At 44.7% G+C, this 25927-nt stretch overlaps 1 protein-coding gene across 2 annotated transcripts in view; it reads left to right on the forward strand.

Moving 5' to 3' along the window:
- Nucleotides 1-6296: 6296 nt before the first annotated feature.
- The window catches only part of C1H10orf143 (chromosome 1 C10orf143 homolog), a 40489-nt gene continuing 20858 nt past the window's right edge, over nt 6297-25927 (forward strand). For both annotated transcript variants that reach the window (XM_060093885.1, XM_060093799.1), the window contains exon 1: nt 6297-6414. In XM_060093885.1, the coding sequence (XP_059949868.1) occupies nt 6346-6414 (69 nt within the window). In that variant the 5' untranslated portion in view covers nt 6297-6345. The remainder of the gene's footprint in view (nt 6415-25927) is intronic.

A 25927-nucleotide genomic window follows, 5' to 3' on the forward strand; every position in this document is an offset into this window, starting at 1 on the left:
GGAAATTGGCCAGGTGGAATTGGAACTCAGTTACCTTCCTCTGAGAGCCGCTTTCCCTGTAGGCGGTGTGCAAGGTGACTGGAAGTGGTGCACAGAGAAACAACATTTCTTTTAATAGTTAACTTTTCTTTATTTTTATTGTGTTAAAATACACATAAGATGACCATTTTAATCATTTTTAACTGTACAGTTCAGTGGCATTAAGCACAGTCACATTGCTGTGCAACCATCACCACTACCGGTGTCCAGAACTCTTTTCATCTTCCTAACTGAAACTCTGCCCCCATTAAACACCAGCTCTTCATTCCCCTCCCCCAGCCCCCAGGAACCACCCTGCTGCTGTCTGTCTCTGTGAGTCTGACTACTCCACTATTTCATAGAAGTGGAATTTTATTGTACTTGTCCTTTTGTGACCCGCTTATTTCATTTCGCATAATGTCCTCAGGGTTCATCCATGTTGTAACCTGTGTCAGAATTTCCTTTCTTTTAAAGACTGAATAATATTCCATTGTATGGATGGGCCGCATTTTGCTTATCCATTCACCCATCTATGGTCACTTGGGTTGTTTCCACCTTTTGGCCGTTGTGAATAGTATTGCTATGAACATAGGTTTCCAAATCCCTTCTTTCCATTATGTAGTGTGTATACTCAAAAGTGGAATTGCAGGATCGTATGATAATTTTATGTTTAATTTTTTGAGGAAATACCATACAGTTTTTAACAGTGGCTGCACCATTTTACCTTCTCACCTTCTCCCCTCGAACAGGGGTCCCAGTTCCCCCACATCCTAGCCAACACTTGTTTGTTTGTTTGTGTTATAATAGCCCTCCTAATTCACGGGTCCCCAATCCCCAGGTCATGGACCGGTGCTGGTCCATGGCCTGTTAGGAACCGGGCCGCACAGCAGGAGGTGAGTGGCGGGCAAGTGAGCGAAGCTCCATCTGTATTTACAGCCGCTCCCCATCACTTGCATCACCTCCTGAGCTCCACCTTTTGTCAGATCAGTGGCAGTATTAGATTCTCATAGGAGTAGGAGCTCGACCCCTACTGTGAACTGCGCATGCAAGGCATCTAGGTTGCAGGCTCCTCATGAGACTCTAACGCCTGATGATCTGAGATGGAGCAGAGACAGTGGTGCTAGCGCTGGGGAGCGGCTGCAAATACAGATCATCATTAGCTGGGAGGTTTGACCGCACAGACACCATCATAAATCAACCGCTTGCAGACATATCAAAACCCTATCAGTGGGCTTCCCTGGTGGTACAGTGGCTGAGAGTCCGCCTGCCGATGCAGGGGACACGGGTTCGTGCCCCGGTCTGGGAGGATCCCACATGCCACGGAGCGGCTGGGACCGTGAGCCATGGCCACTGAGCCTGTGCGTCCGGAGCCTGTGCTCCACAACGGGAGAGGCCACAACAGTGAGAGGCCCGCATACCGCAAAAAAAAACAAAAAACAAACAAACAAAAAAACCCTATCAGTGAGTGGCAAGTGACAATTAAGCTGCATCTTACGGAGCAGACTGGATATAACCAACACACTTCGGGTGTCACTGTCTCCCATCACCCCCAGATGGGACCATTTAATTGCAGGACAACAAGCTAAGGGTTCCCAGTGACTCTGCATTATGGTGAGTTGTATAATTATTTCATTATATATTACAATGTAATAATAATAGAAATAAAGTGCACAATAAATGTAATGTGCTTGAATCATCCCCAAACCATCCCCCACCTCCCTGGTCCATGGAAAAATTGTCTCCCACGAAACTGGTCCCTGGTCCCAAAAAAGTTGGGGACCACTGTCCTAATGGATATGAAGAGGCATTTCATTTGGTTTTTAAAGAATTTTTTAAAATTAATTAATTTGTTTATTTTTAGTTTTGGCTGCATTGGGTCTTTGTTGCTGCACACAGGCTTTCTCTAGTTGCAGTGAGCAGGGGCTACTCTTCGTTGCGGTGCACAGGCTTCTCATTTCGATGGCTTCTCTCGTTGCTTTCTCTTGTTGCAGAGCACGGGCTCTAGGCACGCAGGCTTCAGTAGTTGTGGCTTGCGGGCTTAGTTGCTCTGCAGCATGTGGGATCTTCCCAGACCAGGGCTTGAACCTGTGTCTCCTGAATTGGCAGGCAGTTTCTTAACCACTGCACCACCAGAGAAGTCTCTCCCATTTTGTTCTGATTTGCATTTCCCTAATGATTAGTGATGTTGGGCATCTTTTCATGGCCATTTGTATGTCATCTTTGGAGAAACGTCTATTCCAGTCCTTTGTTTTTTAAACAAGTTGCTTGTTTTTTGTTGTTGAGTTGTAGGTGTTCTTTTTTTTTTTTTTTTTTTTTTGCAGTACGCAGGCCTCTCACTGCTGTGGCCTCTCCCGTTGCGGAGCACAGGCTCCGGACATGCAGGCTCAGCGGCCATGGCTCACGGGCCCAGCCGCTCTGCAGCATGTGGGATCCTCCCGGACCGGGGCACGAACCCGTGTCCCCTGCATCGGCAGGCGGACTCTCAACCACTGCGCCACCAGGGAAGCCCTGTAGGTGTTCTTTTAAAAAAATTTTTATTTTAAATTTTATTTATCTATTTTTGGCTGTGCTGGGTCTTCGTTGCTGCACACGTGCTTTCTCTAGCTGTGGCGAGCGGGGGGTACTCTTCGTTGCAGTGTGTGGGCTTCTCATTGCGGTGGCTTCTTTTGTTGCAGAGCACAAGCTCTAGGCGCATGGGCGTCAGTAGTTGTGGTGCACGGGCTTAGTTGCTCCGTGGCATGTGGGATCTTCCTAGACCAGGGATCAAACCCGTGTCCCCTGCATTGGCAGGCAAATTCTTATCCACTGTGCCTCCAGGGAAGCCCCTGTAGGTGTTATGTGTTCTGGATGTTAACTCCTTATCAGATATATAATTTTGCAGATATTTACTCCATTTCTTGGGTTGCCTTTCACTGTGTTAGTAGTGTCCTTTGATGCACAAAGGTTTTACATTTTTATACAGTTCAGTTTATCTAATTTTTCTTTTGTTGACTGTGTTTTTGGCATCATATGCAAGAATCCAATGTCATGAAGCTTTCTCCTGCTTTCTTGTTAATGTATGTAACATATTAGAATAACAAGTCCTTTAAATTATCACTTTATAGATATTTTGTATTATTTTTAAGTCTTAACTTTTAAGATATTAAGAATTTAAATATACTAGGTAAATAATAGGAGAGGTTTAGTATACATCTTTTGGTTGGTACCCAAATGACTGATGTTTGGTAATTAGTGTGATAAGCTAAACTGCGTCCTTCTAAATATACCAATTGTATTAAAGAAAAAAGTAATCATGACACTTGTTAAAGAATGATAAGGCAGACTTTATGCAGGGGGACCATTGTGACAAGTATAGGGACTCTACTGAAATGGGCTTTTGCAGGAGTGGAGAGAGATTGGGCTCAAATCTAAATACAAGGGAAAGTGGTAATTTATAGCCAAGGAGCATGGTGGGGTGGGGGAGTGGGGTCAGTGGATGGAAAATTTCTACGAGGAAACATCAGGGGTAAGGGGAGATTCTAGCTAAACTAACCTAGCAGCATTCTTGCTGAAAGCAGGCGACCATGACCAGACAACCCCTGGGGGATGCTGGAGGATGAGGAGCCCAATCAGACACCAAGGCTGGGGGCTTCTGGCTAAGTTGCCTTAGCAAGGTTCTTTTTTTTTTTTTTTTTTTGCGGTATGCGGGCCTCTCACTGTTGTGGCCTCCCCCGTTGCGGAGCACAGGCTCCGGACGCGCAGGCTCCGGACGCGCAGGCTCAGCGGCCATGGCTCACGGGCCCAGCCGCTCCGCGGCATATGGGATCCTCCCAGACCGGGGCACGAACCCGTATCCCCTGCATCGGCAGGCGGACTCCCAACCACTTGCGCCACCAGGGAGGCCCTTTTTTTTTTTTATTTTTTTATTTATTTTTTATTTTTTTTAGCAAGGTTCTTGATGAAACTGTAAAATGCAGGGATGAACACGGGAGCCCAAAGGTCAGAGCCTAGTTGATAAGAGATTTCAGAGGAACCTGAGTAGAGTTTGGTCAAGGAGATCATCTGTCACTACTTCAGGGACTAAGCGTTTGTACCCCCATTACCCAATGGTTGGCTCAAGCATCTGAAAAAGCAGCCCTAGGTGCAAAGAACAGTGAAATTGAAACTGGACGACAAAGCAGGTCATTTAATCTCAACTGCAAGACACATACATACATGCAAAGTTTTTAAAGTACAGGTAGTAATACAGGTCCACAGTAGTACTTTATTTTCAATTCTGAAATGCAAAAAGTTCTAAAACTTAGAAGTTTCACCCTAAGTTTGGAGCAAACTCATTGGAACTAACGTAAGACTATAGCCTTTATATATCCCACTTCGGGTTATTTGTGAATATTCACACATTTTTGCTCAGAAATATTGTCTTTGATTATATGCTGTTCCAGACCCCGCTGAAGGTGTTTCATGCAGTATGCATACTGCCCTTTAACACAGAATCCAAAAAACTCTGAATTCCAAAACATCTGGCCCCAAGGTCCCCCACCCACATCTTTATTGAGCTATAACTTACATTTGTCATGTAAGTTTACTGTGTACAATGTAATGATCTTGATATATGTATATACTGCAAAATGATTACTACAATCAGGTAAGTTAACACATCCATCACCTCACATAGTTACATTGTGTGTATGTGTGTGTGTGTGTGTTGTGAGAACTTTTAAAACCTACTCTGATCAGCTTTCAAATATATAAAGAAAACAGGATTGCTAACTATAATCACCATGCTGTATATTACATGCCCAGAACTTAATCACCTTGTAACTGGAAGGTCCCAAGGGTTTTTGATACAGGATTAACTAGTAGTCCTAGAAGTACTAGTAGTAGGATTGAGTACTTAGTTTGTGTCAGGCATTGTTCTAAGCACTTTATATTTAATCCTCCCAATACCAGAAGAGTTATCATCTTTTATAAATGAGAAAGCTGACATAATTAGCTACTTAATTTGCTGAATATCCTGCAGAAAGTAGCCCAACTGAGTAGGGATTCATGCTTTTCACCACAACGGGTAAGGACAAGTCTTTGTGACAAAAGATGTCTCCAACTGCAGCAAAATGGTAAATTTACAGTGACTCAAATAACAGAGACAAGACAAGATGTCTGGAGATTGGTAGTCAGCTGGTTTGGGGTTGGCTCAGAAGCTCACATTGTTAGAGCCTGATGCCTTCCTACTTTTCACTAAGTTTCCAACCAGCTGCCCTCATGGTGATAAGAAGGCTGCAGCAGCTCCAGGGAGTTTCCACTGGCAACAACAGCAGGAAAGAACTAAGCCCCCAACCATCCAGCCCCTTTTTTAAACAGTAAGGAACATCTGTCCCAGAGCCAGCCATGCCCCTAACAGACCCACTAGCCAATTACTGTCAAAGGACTGGCTTATACCAATTTTAGTTAACCAGAAAGGATCTCGGGCTCGGCGCTTTGGTGCAGAAGCCGGTGGGTCTCCGCAGTGCGGTGTGGGGGCCGGCCGAGCCTGAGCACGCTCCGAGCCTGACCCTCGGCTCCCTGAGATGAGGGCAGTGCGGCTCCGCACAGCGCTGGGTCGGGGGTGCGATGCCCACGGTTTGGGGACTGCTCACAGAGGGAATCCCACCCCACGACGGCGCGGACAGCTAAGGCCTCGGTTTCCCCTTCCGCACAGCCCAAAGGCCCCGGCAGCTCAGACCTGCAGCCTCAGAGAAGCGGGTGCTCCCGGGGCCTCCAGACGAGAAGCTACCGTGCCCCGAGCAAACCCGGCAGGAGGCCACTGTGAGGCCGCGCAGCAGCCCGGGGCCCGCTCCCGCCAGGAAGTTGAAGCTGCATCCCCGGGACTACATCTCCCAGAGACGCCAGCGCTTCTCCCGTGCTGATAAGGCCCGCTGCGCCTTCTATCAGCCAACCAGCCACAGGAAGACGGCCGCAGACTGGGCTCGGAGACCAATCACAAGAAAGGAGGCGGGCGCTCCTCCAGCCGGTCCAGGGTCTGTAGTCTAATCGTGACGAAACCCTAAGAGTAGGTTCTTTGGAGCCCCACGGCCGACTCAGTGATCGGAGAAGTGACGGCCAGCCCTCTTCCCGAATCAATGACCTGAGGCAAACGTCCCCTCCTCTCCTCAAGGCTCTGGCCTCCACTACTCCGGCCTGTCGCCTGGCCCCGCCGGGTCTCAAGGGTTCCTTGCGGCACCCCGCCCCCAGCCCCTCATTGGCTCCCTCGGGGCACGTGGGCGAAGGGGGCGTGGCCCCGGGGCGTGGCCGGGGGCGGCACCTTGTACCCTGTGGGAATGAGAGGCTGGGTGGCCTCGGGCTTGGGCCCGCATGGACCCCCTGGCGCTGGGCCGGTGGCGACGGCGGAGGCCAGAGGAGCTGCAGGTTCCGGGGGACGCGGTGAGTCCCCCGGGGCCTGGGCCTTAGGAACGGGAAGGCGGCGGCTCTCGGCAGGCCCCCACTGGGCCTCGCGTCTTCTTGCGCCCTGCCTGGGCGGAGGCCCGGCGGGAGCGGGGCACGCGCACCTGCTGGGGCGGAGCGTAGTGGGCGGGGCCGCCCCTCAGACCGCGCCTGCGCAGAGATGCGAACCCGGGCGCTCCGGAGCACTGGAGACGTAGGGTCCCTCAGATGTGCGCGGGGCTCCCTGCAGGGTCTAGATGTCTAGGTCAGGGGGGTGTCCTGCGTTCTGCACGCCGCTGTTCCTAAGTCACGCCTCCACGTGCAGGCGGTGGGCTGGGTGTGGTATGGGTGCCAGGTGAGTAGACACGCCAGTCCTTTGCTGTGAGAGCAGGGTAAGAGGTGATCAGTAAGGGGGGCAGGGCCTGATCAAGCTGGGGTGGGTGGGTAATCCGGTCTGTGTGAGACTTGAAGGGGAAACAGTGTGGGTAGGAAGCGCGTGGGCTTTTAGGGAACTGAAAGAAGTCCTGTGGGATTGGAGCAGGAGGGCAGGGCCTTTGAGCTGCACTCTTGTCTAACACCTCTGCCTTCGAATTGCTGTTTCTCACTTCATCTCGTTTATTTCCTTCTAAGAGCAGCAAGGATCTGCCACCGTACCGAGCTTCTTAATTGTTTGTCTGCTGCTTCTGGACCTACGGGCTCCATAAGCACGGGGTGTGCCTTCTGAGTTAATGTAGGCAACGTTTTTCTCAAATGTTTTGCACAGCATAGCAGGAGTGACGAGCTTTCTGCTCTGCAGCATGTTTCCTCACCACCCACTGCCTGACCACGAGCCAGTATCACTTATGTTCTGTCACAGTGGCGCCCCACTCCCTTGTGCCATATTACAGGGCATAGGTTAAACTTCTGTAACAGAGGGACTTCAAACCACATTGGCTCAAACCGGATGGAAGTTTGATTCTCCCGTACATTACAGCCGTACATTGCAGTATGGAGGTGAGCCCAGGGCCATGGAACACAGAGCCGCTAAATATAAGTATGGGACTGGTGGTACCCAGATCAAAGACATCCAAGGACCCAGTTTCCTTTTGTCCGTGGCTTCACCACTCCCTGGTGTTGTCCTCCAGACAGTGGGAAGTAAATAGTAGAGTGACACTATCATACCGACATTTAAAGAGCTAACTCTTTGCACAGAGCAGCTTTGTGGGAAATGAAAGGGATAGTGGTCAGAGGGGAGGCCAGGAATAAATAGATCGTGAGAGGCGACAGAGGTTCAGACAGAGGGGAGTGAGATGGTGACAGTACACAGACTTGGCTGTGTATTTTGGAGGAAGAACTGTCAGGTCTTGCTGGTGGAGTGGATGTGGAAGGAAATGTAAAGGGAGGAGTCCAGGTGATTCCCAGGGTTGTGACTTGAGCACCCAGATACGCAGTGGTGCTGTCATTGAGGAAAGATTGACGTGTGACTGCAGGAGAAAATGAGGAATTCCTGTTAGGCCACACTGAGCTGTATGTCTTAGAGACATTTAGCAGAGATGTGGCAGATGCTGCCAGTCCTTGAGTGGCTACCATGTAGGTTATCAGTTTCACAACAATCCGTTATTATACCTGTATTACCAATGAGGAAACTCGGGTACAGAGAGGTTAATCAACTGGCCTAAGGGTACACAGCTAGTAAGTGGTGGCAGTAGGTCTTAAACCCCACTGTCTGCCTCCAGAGCCTGTGTTCTTAACCGCTGGGGCTATACAGCTTCCCATGGGGGGCTTGTGGGACTAAAACATGGGACTTCAAAACGAAGTCCTAAATTGGCCATAAAATGATGAAAAGTGTGATGCCATGGGCTGTCAGGGATGAGGAGCCGGAGGTCACTATTGATCAGAGAGAACAGGAAAGGCTTAATGGAAGAGACCTTGAGTGATCTTTCCGATTGGAATTGCTGAAATTAAATGCCCAGGTTGAGGCTACAACACTTCCTGATTGTGACCAAAGAAGGATGAGGTGGTATCTTATTGCTGTGGTGTATATTGCCTCCTAATTTGATAAAGTTCTTGTTTATGTTGTATTGTGTCCTAGTCTTTGATCTAATAATCCAGATTGAGTTGAGTTAAGTAGCCAAGCTCTTGTCCCAAGTTTTCCATTCTCTCTCATACACACACCCCCTTCAGAATTTTGTCGCTCAGGAAGTGCAGCTCCTTTCCTACCTCTGTGACTGCCTAGTGGCCCTACACCCTGTGCATTAAAACCAGCCATGGAGTTAGGAGCTACAGCCGCCAGGACCCATCTCTGGAATGAGTGAGTCTCGTGAACCAGAGTCAGGTGCCTCTCCTGTGATCTTGTTAGTGTCCTGATCATGGTAAGGTTGGCTAGTGTGGTAACACCTGTAGCAGTTAAATATCAGTAGTGTTTATCGTTTCCGTCGGGTAGCCGTTTTTTGCGCATCTATTGTGTATCAGGAACTGTTCTAGGCTCTGGAAGAAGAGACGTGAGGTCCTTGCTTAGGTTGACCCCGTGACTCAGGGCATCCAGTGCCTGGCTCCTTTCAGTCCCTGCCCACGACACTCACCATTCCTTTAAGAATAGAAGTTTCTGCGTAGAACACCTGAAGATTCATGTCTACTCAGCCTTTCATCTACCTGAAGACTCTCCTTCCATAAAAACTCTGTAAAGAGCAAGTTCTCTAGGCAGAGCATACCTGAGATGCCTGGGCTCACGTTGAATTGATATTTTTTTCTGGTTTCATCTGAGTTGATCCAAGATCCCTTTTCCCAGCTTTTGATTCCTAGGGATAAGTGGCCATTTCCTGTATTGTAATTTCTTTCCATTCTTTGTCAATGTCCTTTAGAAATAAAATAGAAGGCTACATTAATTCATTGGCTATTACAGGGTTTTTTGCCTATCATTTTTTTTCTTTTTCTTTTTTAACAATATTATTGGGGTATAACAAACTACAAGTATTTAAAGTGTACAATTTGGCTTTTTGGCTATTATAAATAATGCTTTTATGAACATGTTCAAGTTTTTGTATAGACATATTTTCATTTCTCTTGGGTATATACCTAGTGGTGGAATTTCTGGGTCATATGGTAAATCTCTAACCATTTGAGGAACTGCTAAATTGTTTTCCAAAGTGGCTGCCGCATTTTACATTCCCACCGGCAGTGTATGAGGGTTTCAGTTTCTCTGCATCATCACCAACACTTAATCTGCTTTCTAAATTGTAACCATTCTAAGTGGGTGTGAAGTAATACCTCTTTTTAGTTTTGATTTGCATTTTCTTGATAACTAATGATGTTGAGCATCTTTTCATGTGCTTCTTTGGCTATTTGTATATCTTTGGAGAAATGTCTGTCAGATCCTTTGTGCATTTTTAAATTGGGTTGTTGTCTTTTTATTATTAAGTTGTAATAGTTCTTTGTATATTTTAATACCAGTCCCTTATTGGATACATGATTTTCAAAATTATTCTATTTCATACCCCAGTTTTTTCCCTAAAAGTCAGAGTTTTAGCTTTAGATGTACATTCCATTTCAATTTAATTTTTATATATGGTGTGACATCTTCATTCTTTTGTGTGTAGGTATTAAGCTGTCCAAGCACCATTTGTTGAAAAGACTATTCTTTCCCCCCATTTAGTTGTCTTGGCACCTTTGCTGAAAACCAATCTACTGTAACTGTGAGGGTCTTTTCCTGGATTCTCAGTTCTGTTCCATTGATCAGTATGTCTGTCCTTATATCAGTACCATACTGTCTTGATTACTGTAGCTTTATAGTAAGTTTTGAAACCTGGAAATGAGAGTCCCCCAACTTTGTTCTTTTTCAACACCGTTTTTGCTATTCTGGGTTCCTTGAATTTCCATAGGAATTTTAGGATCAGCTTGTCAATTTCTGCAAAGAAGTCAGCTGGAATTCTGATAGGGATTGTATTGAATCTATAGATTAATTTGAGGAATATTGCCATCTTAACAATATTAAGTCTCTGATCTATGTACATGCGATGTCTTTCTAAGTTTCGTTGATTTTTCTCTATTGCTTTTCTATTTACTGTGTCAATAATTTTCACTCTCATCTTCTTTATTTCCCTTTTTCTTCTCATGTTGGGTTCACTCATTCTTTTGTTTCTTGTGACTGAAGGTGGATTCTGAGGTCACTGGGTGGAGGCCTTTCATGTTTTCTAACGTAGACACTGACCGCTATACATTTCTTCTTTAGTGCATGTAATGTTTTGTTTTTTATTTTTTCAGTTCAAAATGCTTTATAATTTTCCAGTTGATTTTTTCTTTGATGCATCTGTTATTTAGAAGTGTGTTATTTAGTATCCAAATATTTGGGGATTTTCTAGAGATCTTTGTTACTGCTTTCTAGTTTAATTCCACTGTGGTCCAAGAACACACTTGGTGTGACTTGAATCCTTTGACGTTTACTGACACTTTTTTCTTTTTCTAAAATTTAATTTAATTTAAAAATTGTAGTAAGAATGCTTAACATGAGATCTGTCCTCTTAACTGACAAATCATAGGTGTACAATCAGTTATTGTTGACTGTAGGTACAGTGTTGTACAGCAGGTCTCTGCTGATGAATAACTCTCCATTTCCTCCTCTCCACAGCCCCTGGTAGTCAGCATTCCAGTCTTCGTTTTGTGAACTTGACTATTTTAGATACCTCGTATAAATGGAATCATGCAGTACTCGTCTTTCGTTACCTTGCTTATTTTGCTTAGCATAATGTCCTCAGTGCCCCTCCATGTTGTTGCATATTGCGAAATTTCCTTCTTTTTAAGGGCTGAATGGTGTTCATTGTTTGAGTATACCACATTTTCTCTATCCATTCATTTGAAATGGACATTTAGGTTGTTTCTACATCTTGGCCATTGTGCATAGTGCTGCAGTGAACATGGACATGCTAAATCTCTCTTTGAGATGTTGATTTCAATTCTTTTTGATAAATGTCCAGAAGTAGGGTTGCCAGATCATATGGTATTTTTAATTTTTTTGAGGAACCTCCATACTGTTTTTCCTATGAGATGACTTCTTTTATGACTCAAAATATGGTTAGTCTTGGAAAATGTGTATTCTGCTGTTGAGTGAAGTGTTCTATAAGTGTCAGTTAAATCAAGTTGGTTGATAGTTTGGTGTATATCTTCTGTATCCTTAACAATTTTTTTCATGTCCTATAATATTTTTAATGTTCTAACAGTTTTTGTGAGATGGTATTGAAACCTCTGAATATAATTGTAGATTCGTCTTTTCTCCTTGCACTTCTATAAGTTTTTTGTTTCATGTACTGTGAAACTCTTATGTGCATATACATTTATGAGTTGTATGTCGTCTTGATTAAATGACTCCTTTGTCATTATGAAATCACCTTTTATATCCCTGGTAACATTCTCCATTCTGAAACCTATTTTGTCTGATATTAGTATAGCAACCTTAGCTTTCTTTGGATTAGTGTTAGCATTGTATATCTTATTTCACCTTTTTACTTTTAATCTATTTGTATCTTTGTATTAAAGTGAGTTTCTTGTAGACAGTCTATAATTGGGGTTTTTTTGTTATTCAGTCTGACAATCTCTGCCTTTTCATTAGAGTATTTAGTCTATTTACTTTTAACGTGACTGTTGATACAATTAGATTAAAGTCTATCATCTTGCTTTTTGTTTTTTATTTATTTACTTCTTTTTGCTTTAGTAAGATATTTTTTATGATTTCTTGTTATTTCCTTCATTGACTTAACTGCAACTTTGTTTTTTGCTTTATGATTTAGAATGTGCATCTTCAAATTGTACAGTCTGTCATCAGATGGTACCATACCACTGTACATGTAAGAACCTTACAATATACACTTCCATCCCTCTCCTCTCTGCTTTTGTTCTCTTGTTGTCCTACAGGTTACCTTGATATATGCTGTAAACCATACTATATTATTACTATTTCTGCTTAAACAGTCAGTCATCTTTTAAAGAAGTTTCAGTAACAAGAGCAAAAACTTACTGTTTGCCCACAGAGTTACCATTTCCGGTGCAGTTCATTCTTTTGTGTAGATTCGTATTTCCATCTGATTTTATACTTTGGTTTTCTTCCTGAAGGAATTCCTTTAACATTTCTTATAGGACAAACCTACTGGTGATAAAAATTTTGACCTTTTGTATGTCTTTATTTCACCCTCATTTTTGAAAGATATTTCTACCACATACGGAATTCTAAGTTGGTAGTTTTTTCTTTCAGTACTTTAAGGATGTTGCTGTGCTGTCTTCCTAATTGGTTTGTTTCTAATGAGAAATTTGCCATCATCCCATCTCTGTTCCTCAGAATGTAATATCTTTGGTCTCTGGGTCCTTTTAGTTTTCTCTTTATCAGTGACTTCGAGCAATTTGCCCATGATGTTCTTTGGTATAATTGTCTCCATGTTTTTGTGTGTTTGGTGTTATTGAAATTCTTGGATCTGTGGGTTTATAGTTTTCCTTAAACTTGGGACATTTTCAGCCATTATATCTTCAAATATTTTTTTCTGTTTCCCCTCTCCTCTCTCCTACTGGGACTCCAATTATACATCATTTAAGCTTCTTGAGGTCATACCATTGGTGCTCTGTTCATTTTTAAAAATCTCTTCTTTATTTTCAGGTAGTTTCTATTGCTGTGCCTTCAAGTTCACTAACCTTTTCTTCTGCAGTGTCTAATCTGCTGTTGATTACATCCATTACTGTTTTTTTTTTTAATCTCAGACATTGTAGATTTCAACTTATAATGTTTGATTTGGATTTAAAATATCTTCCATATCTCTGTGTAGCATTCCAAACATATAGAATACAGTCAAAATAACTTTCTAAATGTCCTTCTCTGCTAATTCTTACATCTGTGTCAGTTTGGGGCCAGCTGTGATAGGTTGTTCTCTTCACTATGCATCATATTTTTCTGCTTCTTTGCTGGTCAGATATTGTGAATTTTACCATATGGGGTGCTGGATATTTTTAGATTCCTATATAAACATGCTTGAACTTTGTTCTGGGTCACAGATAAGCTACTTGGAAAAAGTTTGAGCCTTTGGATCATGCTTTTAAGATTTGTTAGGTGAGACCAGAATAGGGCTTGGTCTAGGGCTCATTACTCCCTACTCCTGAAGTAAGATCTGTGTAGTCTGCCCTCTGCGTCATGAGTCATGAGGTTTTCCAGGTTTGGTGGCAGGGTCAGACAGTCTTCCCAGCCATGTCTGAGCACCAGGCACTACTGTTTCTAATCCTTCCGGGTGGCTCTTTTCCTGCCCTTGGGTACTTTCTTTACACGTGTATGCTGATCAGCACTCAGCTGCATGTGTGTGGATCATGCTGTTTCTCCCTCTAGGCCACTGTCTTTTCTCCAAGGCTCTGTCCTGTGAGCCCCCAACATGCTCAGCAACGTGTTTTGAACTCAGGGAATCCCCCAGGCTCTGCCTCTTGCCATGCCGCAGCCTGGAAACTCAAGGCAGTGAGGGAGGGCAGGTATAGGGCTCAGCCCGTTGGTGTCCCTCTCTCAGGGGTCACTGTTCTTTGCTACTTACAAAGTGAGAAAATTCAGCGTTAAATTTGCTTGTTTCGTCCTGTAGGATGTAGGTTTTACGGCTCATCTGCTGAATGAGATCCCCACTGTGAAAAATCTAATGAACAGGGACTTCCCTGGTGGCACAGTGGTTAAGAATCTGCCTGCCAATGCAGGGGACATGGGTTTGAGCCCTGGTCCGGGAAGATCCCACATGCCATGGAGCAACTAAGCCCGTGCGCCACAACTACCAAGCCTGTGCTCTAGAGCCCACGAACCACAACTACTGAGCCCACGTACCACAACTACTGAATCCCACGTGCCTAGAGCCCATGCTCTGCAACAAGAAAAGCCACTGTGGGCTTCCCTGGTGGCGCAGTGGTTGAGAGTCCGCCTGCCGATGCGGGGGACACGGGTTCATGTCTCGGTCCGGGAGGATCCCACATGCCGTGGAGCGGCTGGGCCCGTGAGCCATGGCCGCTGGGCCTGCGCGTCCGGAGCCTGTGCTCCACAACGGGAGAGGCCACAACGGTGGGAGGCCCGTGTACCACCAAAAAAAAAAAAAAGAAAGAAAAGAAAAGAAAAGCCACTGCAATGAGAAGCCCGCGCACTGCAGCGAAGAATAGACCCCGCTCACCGCAACTAGAGAGAGCACATGTGCAGCAACGAAGGCCCAACCCAGCCAAAAATAAATTAAAAAGCAAAACAAAAACAAAAAAACCTAATGTATAGTAGCTGATGATGCAGACCCCTGACAAAGCCCTTTTGTTTTGCCTTTCTGTGGCCACTCTTTTCATTCTAAATAATTGTAACCCACTCCTCAGGAAACAAGTTATTTATTTCTCTCACCTGTCTTTCAGTTTAGTTTTAGAAATCATCTGTTGAGCTACTTCGTATTGTCTGGTCTACTCAGTTTAATTGTATTCAGCCATCCTCCCATCTTGAAAAAGGAAATTTATCAATCATAATTCACCTTCAGTTATAACTCTAATACAAATACTCATACTGCCAGCTACACATAGCCTCAATCATTTCTAGTTTTCAGCAGATTTCTTTGTACATGACACAGAAAAGTCAAAATGAGGTTAGGTCAGTCAAGAGGTAGTTTTCCATGGTTTGGGCCCTTTTAGGTGTCTGTTGTGTTCAGCAGTGGCCCATGGAGGACCATGACCTGGCGTCTGCTTCTCTAATTACCAGATGCCCAGAACCAAGCGAGGCACCCAGTAGGTGTTCAGCACCTACTTTGTGACTGCTTAACCTGGAAGAGCATGTGTATGTGTATGTTTAACTGAAAAGAAATGAAGGGAGGATTACATTGATGTATAAAATTGTTGATATTTTCAAAGTATCATTTATTTAGGGAAAATTATAAATCAGCTGAGTGCAGTGTTCCCCTTCAGGACCATGCCGTGGCCCATGACTTCCTGGATTTCCCTTTTGCACTTATCATCAAGACCACGTTGATTAGGGTTTTTAAAATATTAAGTGTACAGTGAAGTGACTTTTCGTCACTTTAGTTGTGCAACCATCACCACCCAGTTTTAGACGGCTTCACCTCAGAAAGAACTCTTGTGCCCGCTTGCAGTCACTCCCGTTCCCACCCCCAGTTCCAGTCAAGTGCTGATCTACTTTCTGTTTCTCTAGATTTGCTTTTTCTGGACATTTCATGTAAACAGAATAATACAGTGTGTGGTTTTGCAGCTGACTTCTTTCACTCTCAGTGTTTTTTGAGGTTCATCCATGATGAAGCATATATTAGTATATTGGTTTTTTATTGCTAAATAATATTCTATTGTATAGATATACCACATTTTGTTTATTTATTCATCAGCGGATGGACATTGGGGCTGTTTTTCCTTTTTGGCTATCATGCATCGTGTTGAGAACTCAGAAGGGTCACATAGAGATCATTGTGTGGACATAACTTTTCACTTCTGCTAGATAGATGTCCCTCACTGGAATGGCTGGTTCCAATGGTAAATTTATGTTTAACTTCCTAGAAACTGCCAAACTGTTTGCACCTCCACTGGCATCCTGTGAGTGTTCTGGTTTGTCCACATCCTCACGGTGTCTGTCGTTTTGATTATAGTTACCCTCGTAGGTGTGAGGTTAGGTATTCACAGCAATATAAATTTGCATTTCCCTAACGACGAACGACGTTGAAGATCTTTTTATGTGTTTATTAATCATTTATATCTTTCTTGGTGGACTGTCTATTCAGGTTTTTTGCCCATTAAAAAAATAGCTTTATTTATGTATAATTTTAAATGGGTTCCTGGACCCAGTTCCAATATGTGTGTGTTGGGGGAGAGGCTTGCCCACAGCAGTTCTTGGATACCAGTAGTATGTCCAAGGATTCAGCTCAATCCTGACACTAACTACCCAGGGACAGCATCAGATCCCACAGGTAAAGGGCTCAGTCCCCCAAGGCTGCCCTGCACTTCAGATGCCCGTCGAAAGCTCAGGTTGTTCCCAACTGGCTATAAATCAGAGGTTCCCACAGCCCCCTCCTTAGATTCAATTAACTTCCTAAAACAGCTCACAGAACTCAGGAAGCCCGTTTACTCACTAGATTACCAGTTTATTGTAAAAGGACATTGAAGGATACGAATCAACGGCCAGATGGAGAAACACATAGGATGAGTTCCTGAGCAAAGGAGGTTCTGTCTTCCTGGAGCTTGGGCCCTGGCGCACTGGTTGTGGAAGCGTCTGGTTCCCCGTCCTGGAAGCTCTCCGAACCCCCTCCTCCTGGGTTTTGTGGCGGCTTTGTTATGTACGCATGATTGAACACTGCCTCTGTGCCCTCTCCCCTCCCCGGAAATCCGGGGGCGGGACTGAAAGTTCCATCCATCTAGTTTTCTACCTTGTTCCTCAGGCAGCAAGTCCCCCCACCCCCCAGGTGCTTTTCAAAAGTCACTTCATTAGCATAAACCCAGTTGAGGTGGAAAGGGGCTTGTTATGAATAAGGAGACACCCACTTCACCTTTATGGCTGTGAAGTGGTTTCAGGAACTGAGGACTAGAGACCACATATTATGACAGAGAACACTCACATTGCTCTAATCGCTTGGCAAATTCCAAGGGTTTGGGGAGCTGTGATCCAGGAACCATGGACAAAGACCACATATATCTGAAAAATACATTTTGGTCACCTGAATGACCATATATATATTTCTTATAAATCACAATTTTGCAAATTTATATGCCGTTAAGTCCACTCTGTTAAAGTGCACGGATCCGTGGTTTTAGTGTACGTACAGGGTTGTGTAGACATCATCATAATCTAATTTCAGAACGTTTTCATCACCCCCAAAGAAACCTGGTACCCATTAGCAGCTACCCCTCCCCCATCTCTGTCTCTTGATTTTGCCTGCTCCGGCCAATTCATATACATGGAATCACACAATATTTGATCTCTTGTGACTGGCTTCTTTCACTTAGCGTAATAATGTTTTTAAGGTTCATCCATATTGAAGCATATATCAGTATTTTATTCCATTTTGTTTCTAAATAATATTGCATTGTATAGATAATACCACATTTTATTTAACCATTTCTCAGTTGATGGACATTCAGGTTGTTTGCACTTTTGGGATTTTATAAGTAATGATGCTGTGAACATTCATGACCGAGTTTTTGTGTGGGCATATGTTTTCATCTCTCTTGGGTGGGTACCTAGCTGTGGAATTGCTGGGTTGTCAGCTAACTCTGCGCTTAACATTTTGAGGAATCACCAAACTGCTTTGTAAAGCAGCTGCACCATTTGAATTCCCACTAGCAACAAATGAGTGTCCCATTTTCTCCACATCCTTGCCAACACTTGTTTGGATTATAACCATTCTAAGTGGGTGGGAAGTGGTATCCCACTGCGGTTTTGATTTGCCTTTTTCTTTGTTTTTTTTTTGTGTGTGTGGTACGCGGGCCTCTTACTGCTGTGGCCTCTCCTGTTGCGGAGCACAGGCTCCAAACGCGCAGGCTCAGCGGCCACGGCTCACGGGCCCAGCCGCTCTGCAGCATGTGGGATCTTCCCGGTCTAGGGCACGAACCCGCGTCCCCTGCATCGGCAAGCGGACTCTTAACCACTGCACCACCAGAGAAGCCCCTGATTTGCCTTTTTCTAATGACTAATGATGTTGAACATCTTTTCATGTACTTATTGACCATATGTATATCTTTGTTGGCAGAATTACTGTTCAGATCCTTTGCCCGTTTAAAAAATTGTGTTGTCTTCTTGTGGAGTTGAAAGACTTCTTTATATATTCTGGAGACAAGTCCTTTAAGGTGTGTATGGTATGTAAACAGTTTCTCCAAGAAAGTGGCTTGTCTTTTTACTTTCTTAATGGTGTCTTATGGAGCCCCAAAGTTTTCGATATTGATCAAATCCAGTTTATCAATTTGTTTCTTTTACGAGTCATGCTTTTGCTGTCATATCTAAAAAAAATCTTTGCCTAATCAAAGATCACAGAGATATTCTCCTGTGTTCTCCTCTAAAAATTTAGTACTTTTAGTTCTGACGTTTAGCTCTCTGATCCATTTTGAGTTCATCTTTGTGTGTAGTAAATGATAGGGCCCTGTGTTTCTCTTTGTGCATATGGATATAGAATTACACCAGCACCATTTCTTATAAAGACTCTTCTTTCTCTATTGAATTGTCTCGGCACTCTTGTCAAAAGTTAGTTGAGGGCTTCCCTGGTGGCGCAGTAGTTGAGAGTCCGCCTGCCGATGCAGGGGACACGGGTTCGTGCCCTGGTCCGGGAAGATCCCACATGCCGCGGAGCAGCTGGGTCCGTGTGCCATGGCCGCTGAGCCTGCGCGTCAGGAGCCTGTGCTCCGCGACGGGAGAGGCCACAGCAGTGAAAGGCCCGCGTACCGAGAAAAAAAAAAAAAAGTTAGTTGACCAGAAATGGAAGGGTTTATTCTGGACTCTCTATTCCATCCCATTGATCTGTTATGTGTATCCCTGTGCCATTACCACACTATCTTGATTACTATGGCTTTATATTAAGTTTTGAAATATTTTTCGTACATTATTGTAAAGTTTTTAGTGCTGCTTTAGTGTATGTTTCAGTCTTGTCTCCCCAGTTAGAATGAATGCACACTGAGCCCCAGCTCTGCCATCTCAAATCACCAGGCAAGTTACCTGAGGTTTGTGGACGTCATAGAAATAAAATTCCCTATCCTTCCTACGTCGCAGAATTTTTGTTTGTTATTGAAATAACAAATGCACAGACTTCCCTGGTGGCGCAGTGGTTAAGAATCCGCCTGCCAATGCAGATAGAACCCTTCCCGGACCAGGGTTCTATCCCACTTGCCGTGGAGCAACTAAGCCCGTGTGCCACAACTACTGAAGCCCATGCGCCTAGAGCCCGTGCTCCGCAACAAGAGAAGCCACAACAATGAGAAGCCCGCGCACCACAATAACCCACTCGCCGCAACTAGAGAAAGCCCACACGCAGCAACGAAGACCCAAATGCAGCCAAAAAAACCAAAAAACCCCCAAAAAGAACACATGCAGAAACACTCCAAGCTGTAGTTTTTTGGGGTTTTTTTGCGGTACGCGGGCTTCTCACTGCTGTGGCCTCTCCCGTTGCGGAGCACAGGCTCCAGATGCGCAGGCTCAGCGGCCATGGCACACGGACCCAGCCGCTCCGCGGCATGTGGGATCCTCCCGGACCGGGGCACAAACCCGTGTCCCCTGCATCGGCAGGCGGACTCTCAACCACTGCGCCACCAGGGAAGCCCCCAAGCTGTAGTTTTTTATCATTGCAGGGATGGTTTCTAGGCTCCACCCATGGAGAGCAGATTTTTACAATTTAGTGTTATAGTGTCCTTGGTAAACCATGCAAGCAGAATTAATCCTCAGGCTAGAGTGTGCATTTGTCTTTTAATTGGAAGTAAAGAGTGGTTTTTCTTCACTCTCCTCCGCTACCTTCCTCTAGGGAACCAGCTCTCGCTCCTGCCCGAGGCTTAACCTCGTTCATCTCCTCATCAGGAGGTGATGCATTCTCTTTGCTGAGCTAGACTTGATCCAGGGCGTGGATGCAAGCCCGTGCCCGGTAAGGTGAGGAGTCTTCTGGAAAGGGCAGCTGAGGGAAGCGCAGCATCTCGATGTTATGGTCCACGTGGCTGAAGTCCTGGGATGCCCTGACAACATGGGGTTGAGAGTAGGGACCCTAGCTTCTGGTGTTTTCTATAGTTTGCTCTGTGCCGCAGAAAGCAACCCCTCCCCAAGAGCACAAGGTGGTTTCCAGGTGTCAGTGAGAGGGAATCTCTGCTTGATGGAAACACGCTTTCTTTCTCAACGACAGTCTGTTGGCCTTACTAATCCTGTTCATAAGCACTAACGGTTCTGTATCAGAGCTGATGGACGTCTGCGTCAGCTATTCCAAAGAAAGTAAACTTTCTTTACTATGATAGAGTTAAAAGTAACCTATAAAAAACTCACTCAGCAAATTTTCTGATAACTAGAACTCAGTTAACCAGCATCACACAGTTATAATACAAATGATCTTTAGAATAATCTCCATTATTCTAATAATAATAATAAAATAATAAAAATAAAATAATAAAAATCCTTAAAATACCTTTGAAATGAAAGCTGAGATTATTGTGTGTGTGTGTGTAGAGAATTACCTTTAATTGCATTACCAACTTCTAATGATTTACACTGGCGTTCTAACTTAAATATGCTTGACATATATTAGCATATGTGTTATATATGCTTAACTTAAGGTTTTTAAGAGCGTGCCACTTTCTTGCTGTGCTGACTGAAGAGGGTACACTCTGTGTTTCTGTCAGGGTTCAGGAAGTTGGCGTCTTTATCCTCCACATCCTTCTGGAGCACAGAGTCGAGAAACGGGTTTCCAGAGGTGGCCGCATATCTGGGTTCAGTCCAGGGCAGAGCTGGCCCTCGACAGAGCTGGGCTGGACGGTGCTCTGTGTGCTCCCTGTTTCTGGCTCACCCGTGTGTGCCCGGGCGCATCAGGAGAACAGCTCCCGTCTGGTTTCTACGAGCCAGGGCTGTGCACTCCATTTCTGCCAGCTCGTGAAACCTTTACCCCACCTCCCGTTCACCCCACTCACCAAGCTGGCCGGGGCCCCATCGCTTCCAGTAAAGGAAAGATTCCCGGCAGCAAAGGCATGACCTGCCTTCTCCACGGAGGGAAGCTTGTCTTTCCCAGACCTGCCAGCTGTGTGTCCCATCATTGTGGGAACATGATACCTCTTTTATGTTTTAATTTATGCATCTTATCAAGTGTCTTCTCTTACTCAACCATGTTCCTGTTTCAACTCCTCTCTGGCGAGGTTGCTGTTCGGTAGATCTTCAATTATTAAGTAATGGGGTCTTTGTGTATACTCAGGATTTTAATTTTGTTTATACAGAGCAAGAGTCTTTTATTTGGGTGGTAAATCTTCATCTGCCTTTATGAAGGCTGACAGAGCCTCTCCAGTAGGGAGTGGAAGAGAGCAAGCCATGCAGCACAAGCATCCCGGAGTTAAATGCCTCTGCAGCCTTTGTCTTCCTCTGGTCCAGGCCAATCCACGATAACTGGAATATTTCCCGAGTAAATGATACGGATCAGTATCTTATGCAGCCAGCTTTCAACAATCCACAGTAAATGGCAGAAAACATGAATAATTTAATCCACTCAGCTGGCTGAGGGCCACCAAGCAGGTGATCCCCACATTCCCTAGAGGAGCACAGCCCTCGCCAAGCACCCCAGTGTCAGGGTGGCTCCCCCTTTCCCCTGCCCCGGGATTTGGGGACCCAGCCCCGGCCACCTGAGCGCCGCGAGGAGTGTCAGCTTGTCGCCGGCTGTGGTCCCAGGTCTGATGACCTTACTGTGCCAGACGTTATTAGACGCCAGAGAGGAAGAGTTTAGAGTGTAGCTCCAGCGTGTGTAGACTTCATCCAGAAAGTGTGGCTTGCGGCCGCAGTCGCCCACCCATGCCCTTTGCTTTCCTTCTTGGCAAGCAGTGTTGGGAAGGAGCGAGGGAGACAATAATACCGCAGTTACCAGCCTGTGACGCTACTGACGGGAAAGTCGCAGCCTGTGTGTAACGTGGCACGGGCGCGTTTAGTATCTCCACTTCGATCCTTTGCCCCGATGTTTTCTCCTCCGTCCCGCAAAGCACGCGGTGTCCTGGTTGCCTGACCAGGGATGGAACCCGCGCCTCTGCAGCGCAAGCGTGGCATCTTAACAACCGGACCGCCAGGGAAGCCCTGCCCAGATTATTGGAGCTTGACAGTAAACCCCTTTTACACGTCATGCCTTTTTTTGCAGTGTAAAGACTGAGCAGATCCGGAGTAAATGGAGATCTAGGTCCTTGGTCTTCTCTTCAACACTTTGGTCGGCTCAGGTGGGACACAGAAGGCGGCGTCATTTCCAATCATGAAGGCAATCCGCATGATTACGGCAGTATTTGGCAGTACTTTGATACACTAGGAAACAACATGGAAATCAAGTTACACTTAACAAGGGGACGTAGCAGAGCCTGCAGTTGAATTTAAAGACGAACAAGGACGGTCGGTGGGCACCAGCAACGGGACGGCGCTTCCTGTGGAGGAGACGCGGAGCTGGGGGCGCCGGCCTCGCGTGGACCCGATGCCGTGGTCGCCGGGACCGCGCGGCTGGCAGGGGTTTCTTCCCAGCAGACTCAGGGTCGAGCCGGGGAGGAGGGGACGCGGCTCTCCTCTGTGGGTGGCGACAGGGCATTGCAAGTGTTTTGCATGGTTCGTTTTAAGAGGGATCTTGACGATTTAGGAATTCCAGGGCAGCGTGTTTAGGATGGGAAGACTGTGGAAAACCTCAGAACGGGATAGTGAAAGGCACTAGGTAAGTTTGGCTGGAGAGAATAGCCTCAAAGTACCTGAGAGCTGTCTTAACACATCGGAAAGGATTTTTATCTTATACACCTGTCACTGTTTATTTTACGTTGCTCAACAGGGAAAAATTAGAATTAGCGGGCTGTGGGAAGGCAATTTGGCTTGCATCCGTATTTCTAGAAGTGTGGCATACATGCCACAGTGGGTACGAGAGACTTTCTTACCTTCATTTTTAAAATTGTATTTCCGGATAGTTTTAGACTTACAGAAAGGTTGGGGAAAAAAAACAAAAACAGAAACCCAAATATAGAGAATTCATGAACACCCTTCACCTAAACAGCGTACATAATCGTAGTACAATTAGCAAACCATGAAGTTCACATTGGTGCAGGACAATTAGCCAAACTACAGACCTTACTCCAGTTTCACCTGTTTTCCCACTAACATCCTTTTTCTGTTCCTGGATCTAATCCAGGACCCCACATTGCACTTAGTCCTGGTGTTTGCTTAGACTCTTCCAGTCTATGAGGCTTCCTCAGTCTTTCCTGACCTTGGCACTTTTTTTTTTTTTTTTAGTAAACTTATTTATTTTTGGCTGTGTTGGGTCTTTGTTGCTGCGCGCGGACTTTCTCTAGTTGCGGTGAGTGGGGCTACTCTTCCTTGTGGTGCGTGGGCTTCTCATTGCGGTGGCTTCTCTTGTTGTGGGACATGGGCTCTAGGCATGTGGGCTTCAGTGGTTGTGGCACACGGGCTCAGTAGTTGTGGCACGCGGGCTCAGTAGTTGTGGCTCTTGGGCTCTAGAGCTCAGCCTCAGCAGTTGTGGTGCACGGGCTTAGTTGCATCACGGCATGTGGGATCTTCCCGGACCAGGGCTTGAACCCGTGTCCCCTGCATTGGCAGGTGGATTCTTAACCACTGTGCCACCAGGGAAGTCCCGACCTTGGCACTTTTAAGGAGCACTGGTCAGTTATTTTGCAGAAGAACGTCACTCAATTTGGGTTGTCCAGCATTTTCTGTCATGAGGTTGAGGCCGTGCATTTTCGGACACAAATATCACAGAGGTGATGTTACACTTTTTTAGTGCATCCCATCGGGGGTCCATGATGTCAGGATGTCTCATTACTGGTGATATTAACCTTCATTCTATCTCTGGATGAAGGTGGTTTCAACCCCTGTAAAGTTACTGGTTTTCTCTTTGTAATTAATACATACCTTGGGGGAGATACTTTGAGACTGTGCCATATCCTACTTCTCCTTAAACCTTTGCCTACTGATTTAGCATCTGTTAGTAAATCTTGCCTGAAATATTTTTCAGTGTGGTATATACTTAATGATGATTTTGTCTTTCCCTTATTCGTTTTATACTTATTAATTAGAATTCATCTGCAAGGAAGAACTATTCTTTCTCCCCCAATTATTCAATTATTTTTGTTTCGGTTAGCCTCACGGGTATTTATTCTGTGGATTACAATCCACTGCTATTGTTATTTATTTTATTGCTTGAGCTGTTTCAGCTTTGGCCATTAGGAACTCCTTCAGGTTGGTGCTAATTTTTTTTGATGTGCCCTTGTCCTTTAAAAAAAAACAATTTTCTTATTTTGGGTGCCAGAAAATGTTTAAGGCTCAGCTTATATTTTCCTTGCTCCATCCCTGAATAAACCACTTTCCACGGAGCCCAGATTCCTTTAATGGGAGAATGATATTTAGAAACCAGTATCTAGGGGCTTACGTGTAGTCTTGCTGCTAGGATGCTATTGTCCTCAGCAGACATAGCTAGGAAATGTATTTATTATATACATATTTATAATGTATACATTATAAAATACATATTTTATATGTGTGTAAATGTATATATATTTGTATTTACATATATATATATATACATATGTATATATATCTCTGTATCTCTATCTGGATATGTATTAAAAACTGTGCATTCATACTAATAATTCCATTTCTAATCCAGCACCCCTGGGTTCATTGTAGCCTTCTCCCTTTCTTTATTTGTAATTTTTCTTCATTAATAGAAAGCTGGCTCTCATTATTCACAATATATTTACCTATTTATTCAATCCTAGTATGCCAATAAAGCTTCAAAACTGGTAACCCTGCGAGAAACAGATTTACTAACTAGAGTCAGTAATTGCATACAGCCTCTTTACTTTAAAAGAGGTACTTTTAAAGAGGCGGCCTCTTTGCTTTTCTCTTTATCCTTGAAGTTCTGCAGTTACATTGTGATATGTCTGGATATGGGTTCTTTTTCTGTCAATCCTGTGTGGCGTTTGGTTGGATTTTCAAATCTAGTTCATTTCATGCCTTGGTTCTGAAAAATTCTGTCATTAGTTCAAATATTGCCTCACTATCATTTATTTATTTTAACCCTCCAAATCTGGAGGATGTATGTGTGTTGGATCTTCTCAATCTACCTTCATTCTCCTTCACTGGTTTTCATAGTTTTGTGTGTCTCTGACTCTGTGCTGCGGTCCAGGGAATTTTTTTCGTTCTGTCTCATAGTTGATTAGTTATTTTTCATCAGTGACTCACTGTTTAGTGATCTACTGAGTTTTTCCATAACTATACTTTTCATTTCCATAATTTCTAATGGGCTCTTTTTGTCTGTCATTAGCCTTTTAAGTTTCTAGTCAGAATAGTATTTTCAAGGCTCCCTGAGGATGGTTCTGTCCTTCAGTGGCTATGTTATTCTTTTGTAATACAGTTCTGTTCATTTGTTATTGTGTGTGTTCCATTTGGGTCCCCTCTCCCTGACATGCTTTTGGATTTAAATTTCAAATTTATTGTTTGGGCACATGAAGTGTTACTACGGTTCTAAGACTCAGAGCTACCCAAGAACAAGCTCAGCAGGGTGGGGCTCCCACCTCATCCCTGGTGCCAGCCCCCTTCTGGCCAGCCCTTTCCCACCCACTCTCTTCAGCTTCTGATATATCCTCCCAGTATTTCTCTTGCACAGATGAGCAGAGAGGTGTATAATGTCTTCTATCCCCTTCTTTCTTACATGCAGGATAGCAGATTATAGATATTATTTTGCAGTTTGTCTGTTTACTTCACCGTGTATCATGGAAATCACTGCAAGCCAGGGACCCCCTCCTTTGTACTGCTGCATGGCGCTCCACTGCCTGCAGAGTACCAGGTTTGCCCAGCCACTCTCCATCTAGGTGGTTT

This window comes from Mesoplodon densirostris, chromosome 1, assembly GCF_025265405.1.
Source record: "Mesoplodon densirostris isolate mMesDen1 chromosome 1, mMesDen1 primary haplotype, whole genome shotgun sequence".
NCBI lineage: Eukaryota > Metazoa > Chordata > Mammalia > Artiodactyla > Ziphiidae > Mesoplodon > Mesoplodon densirostris.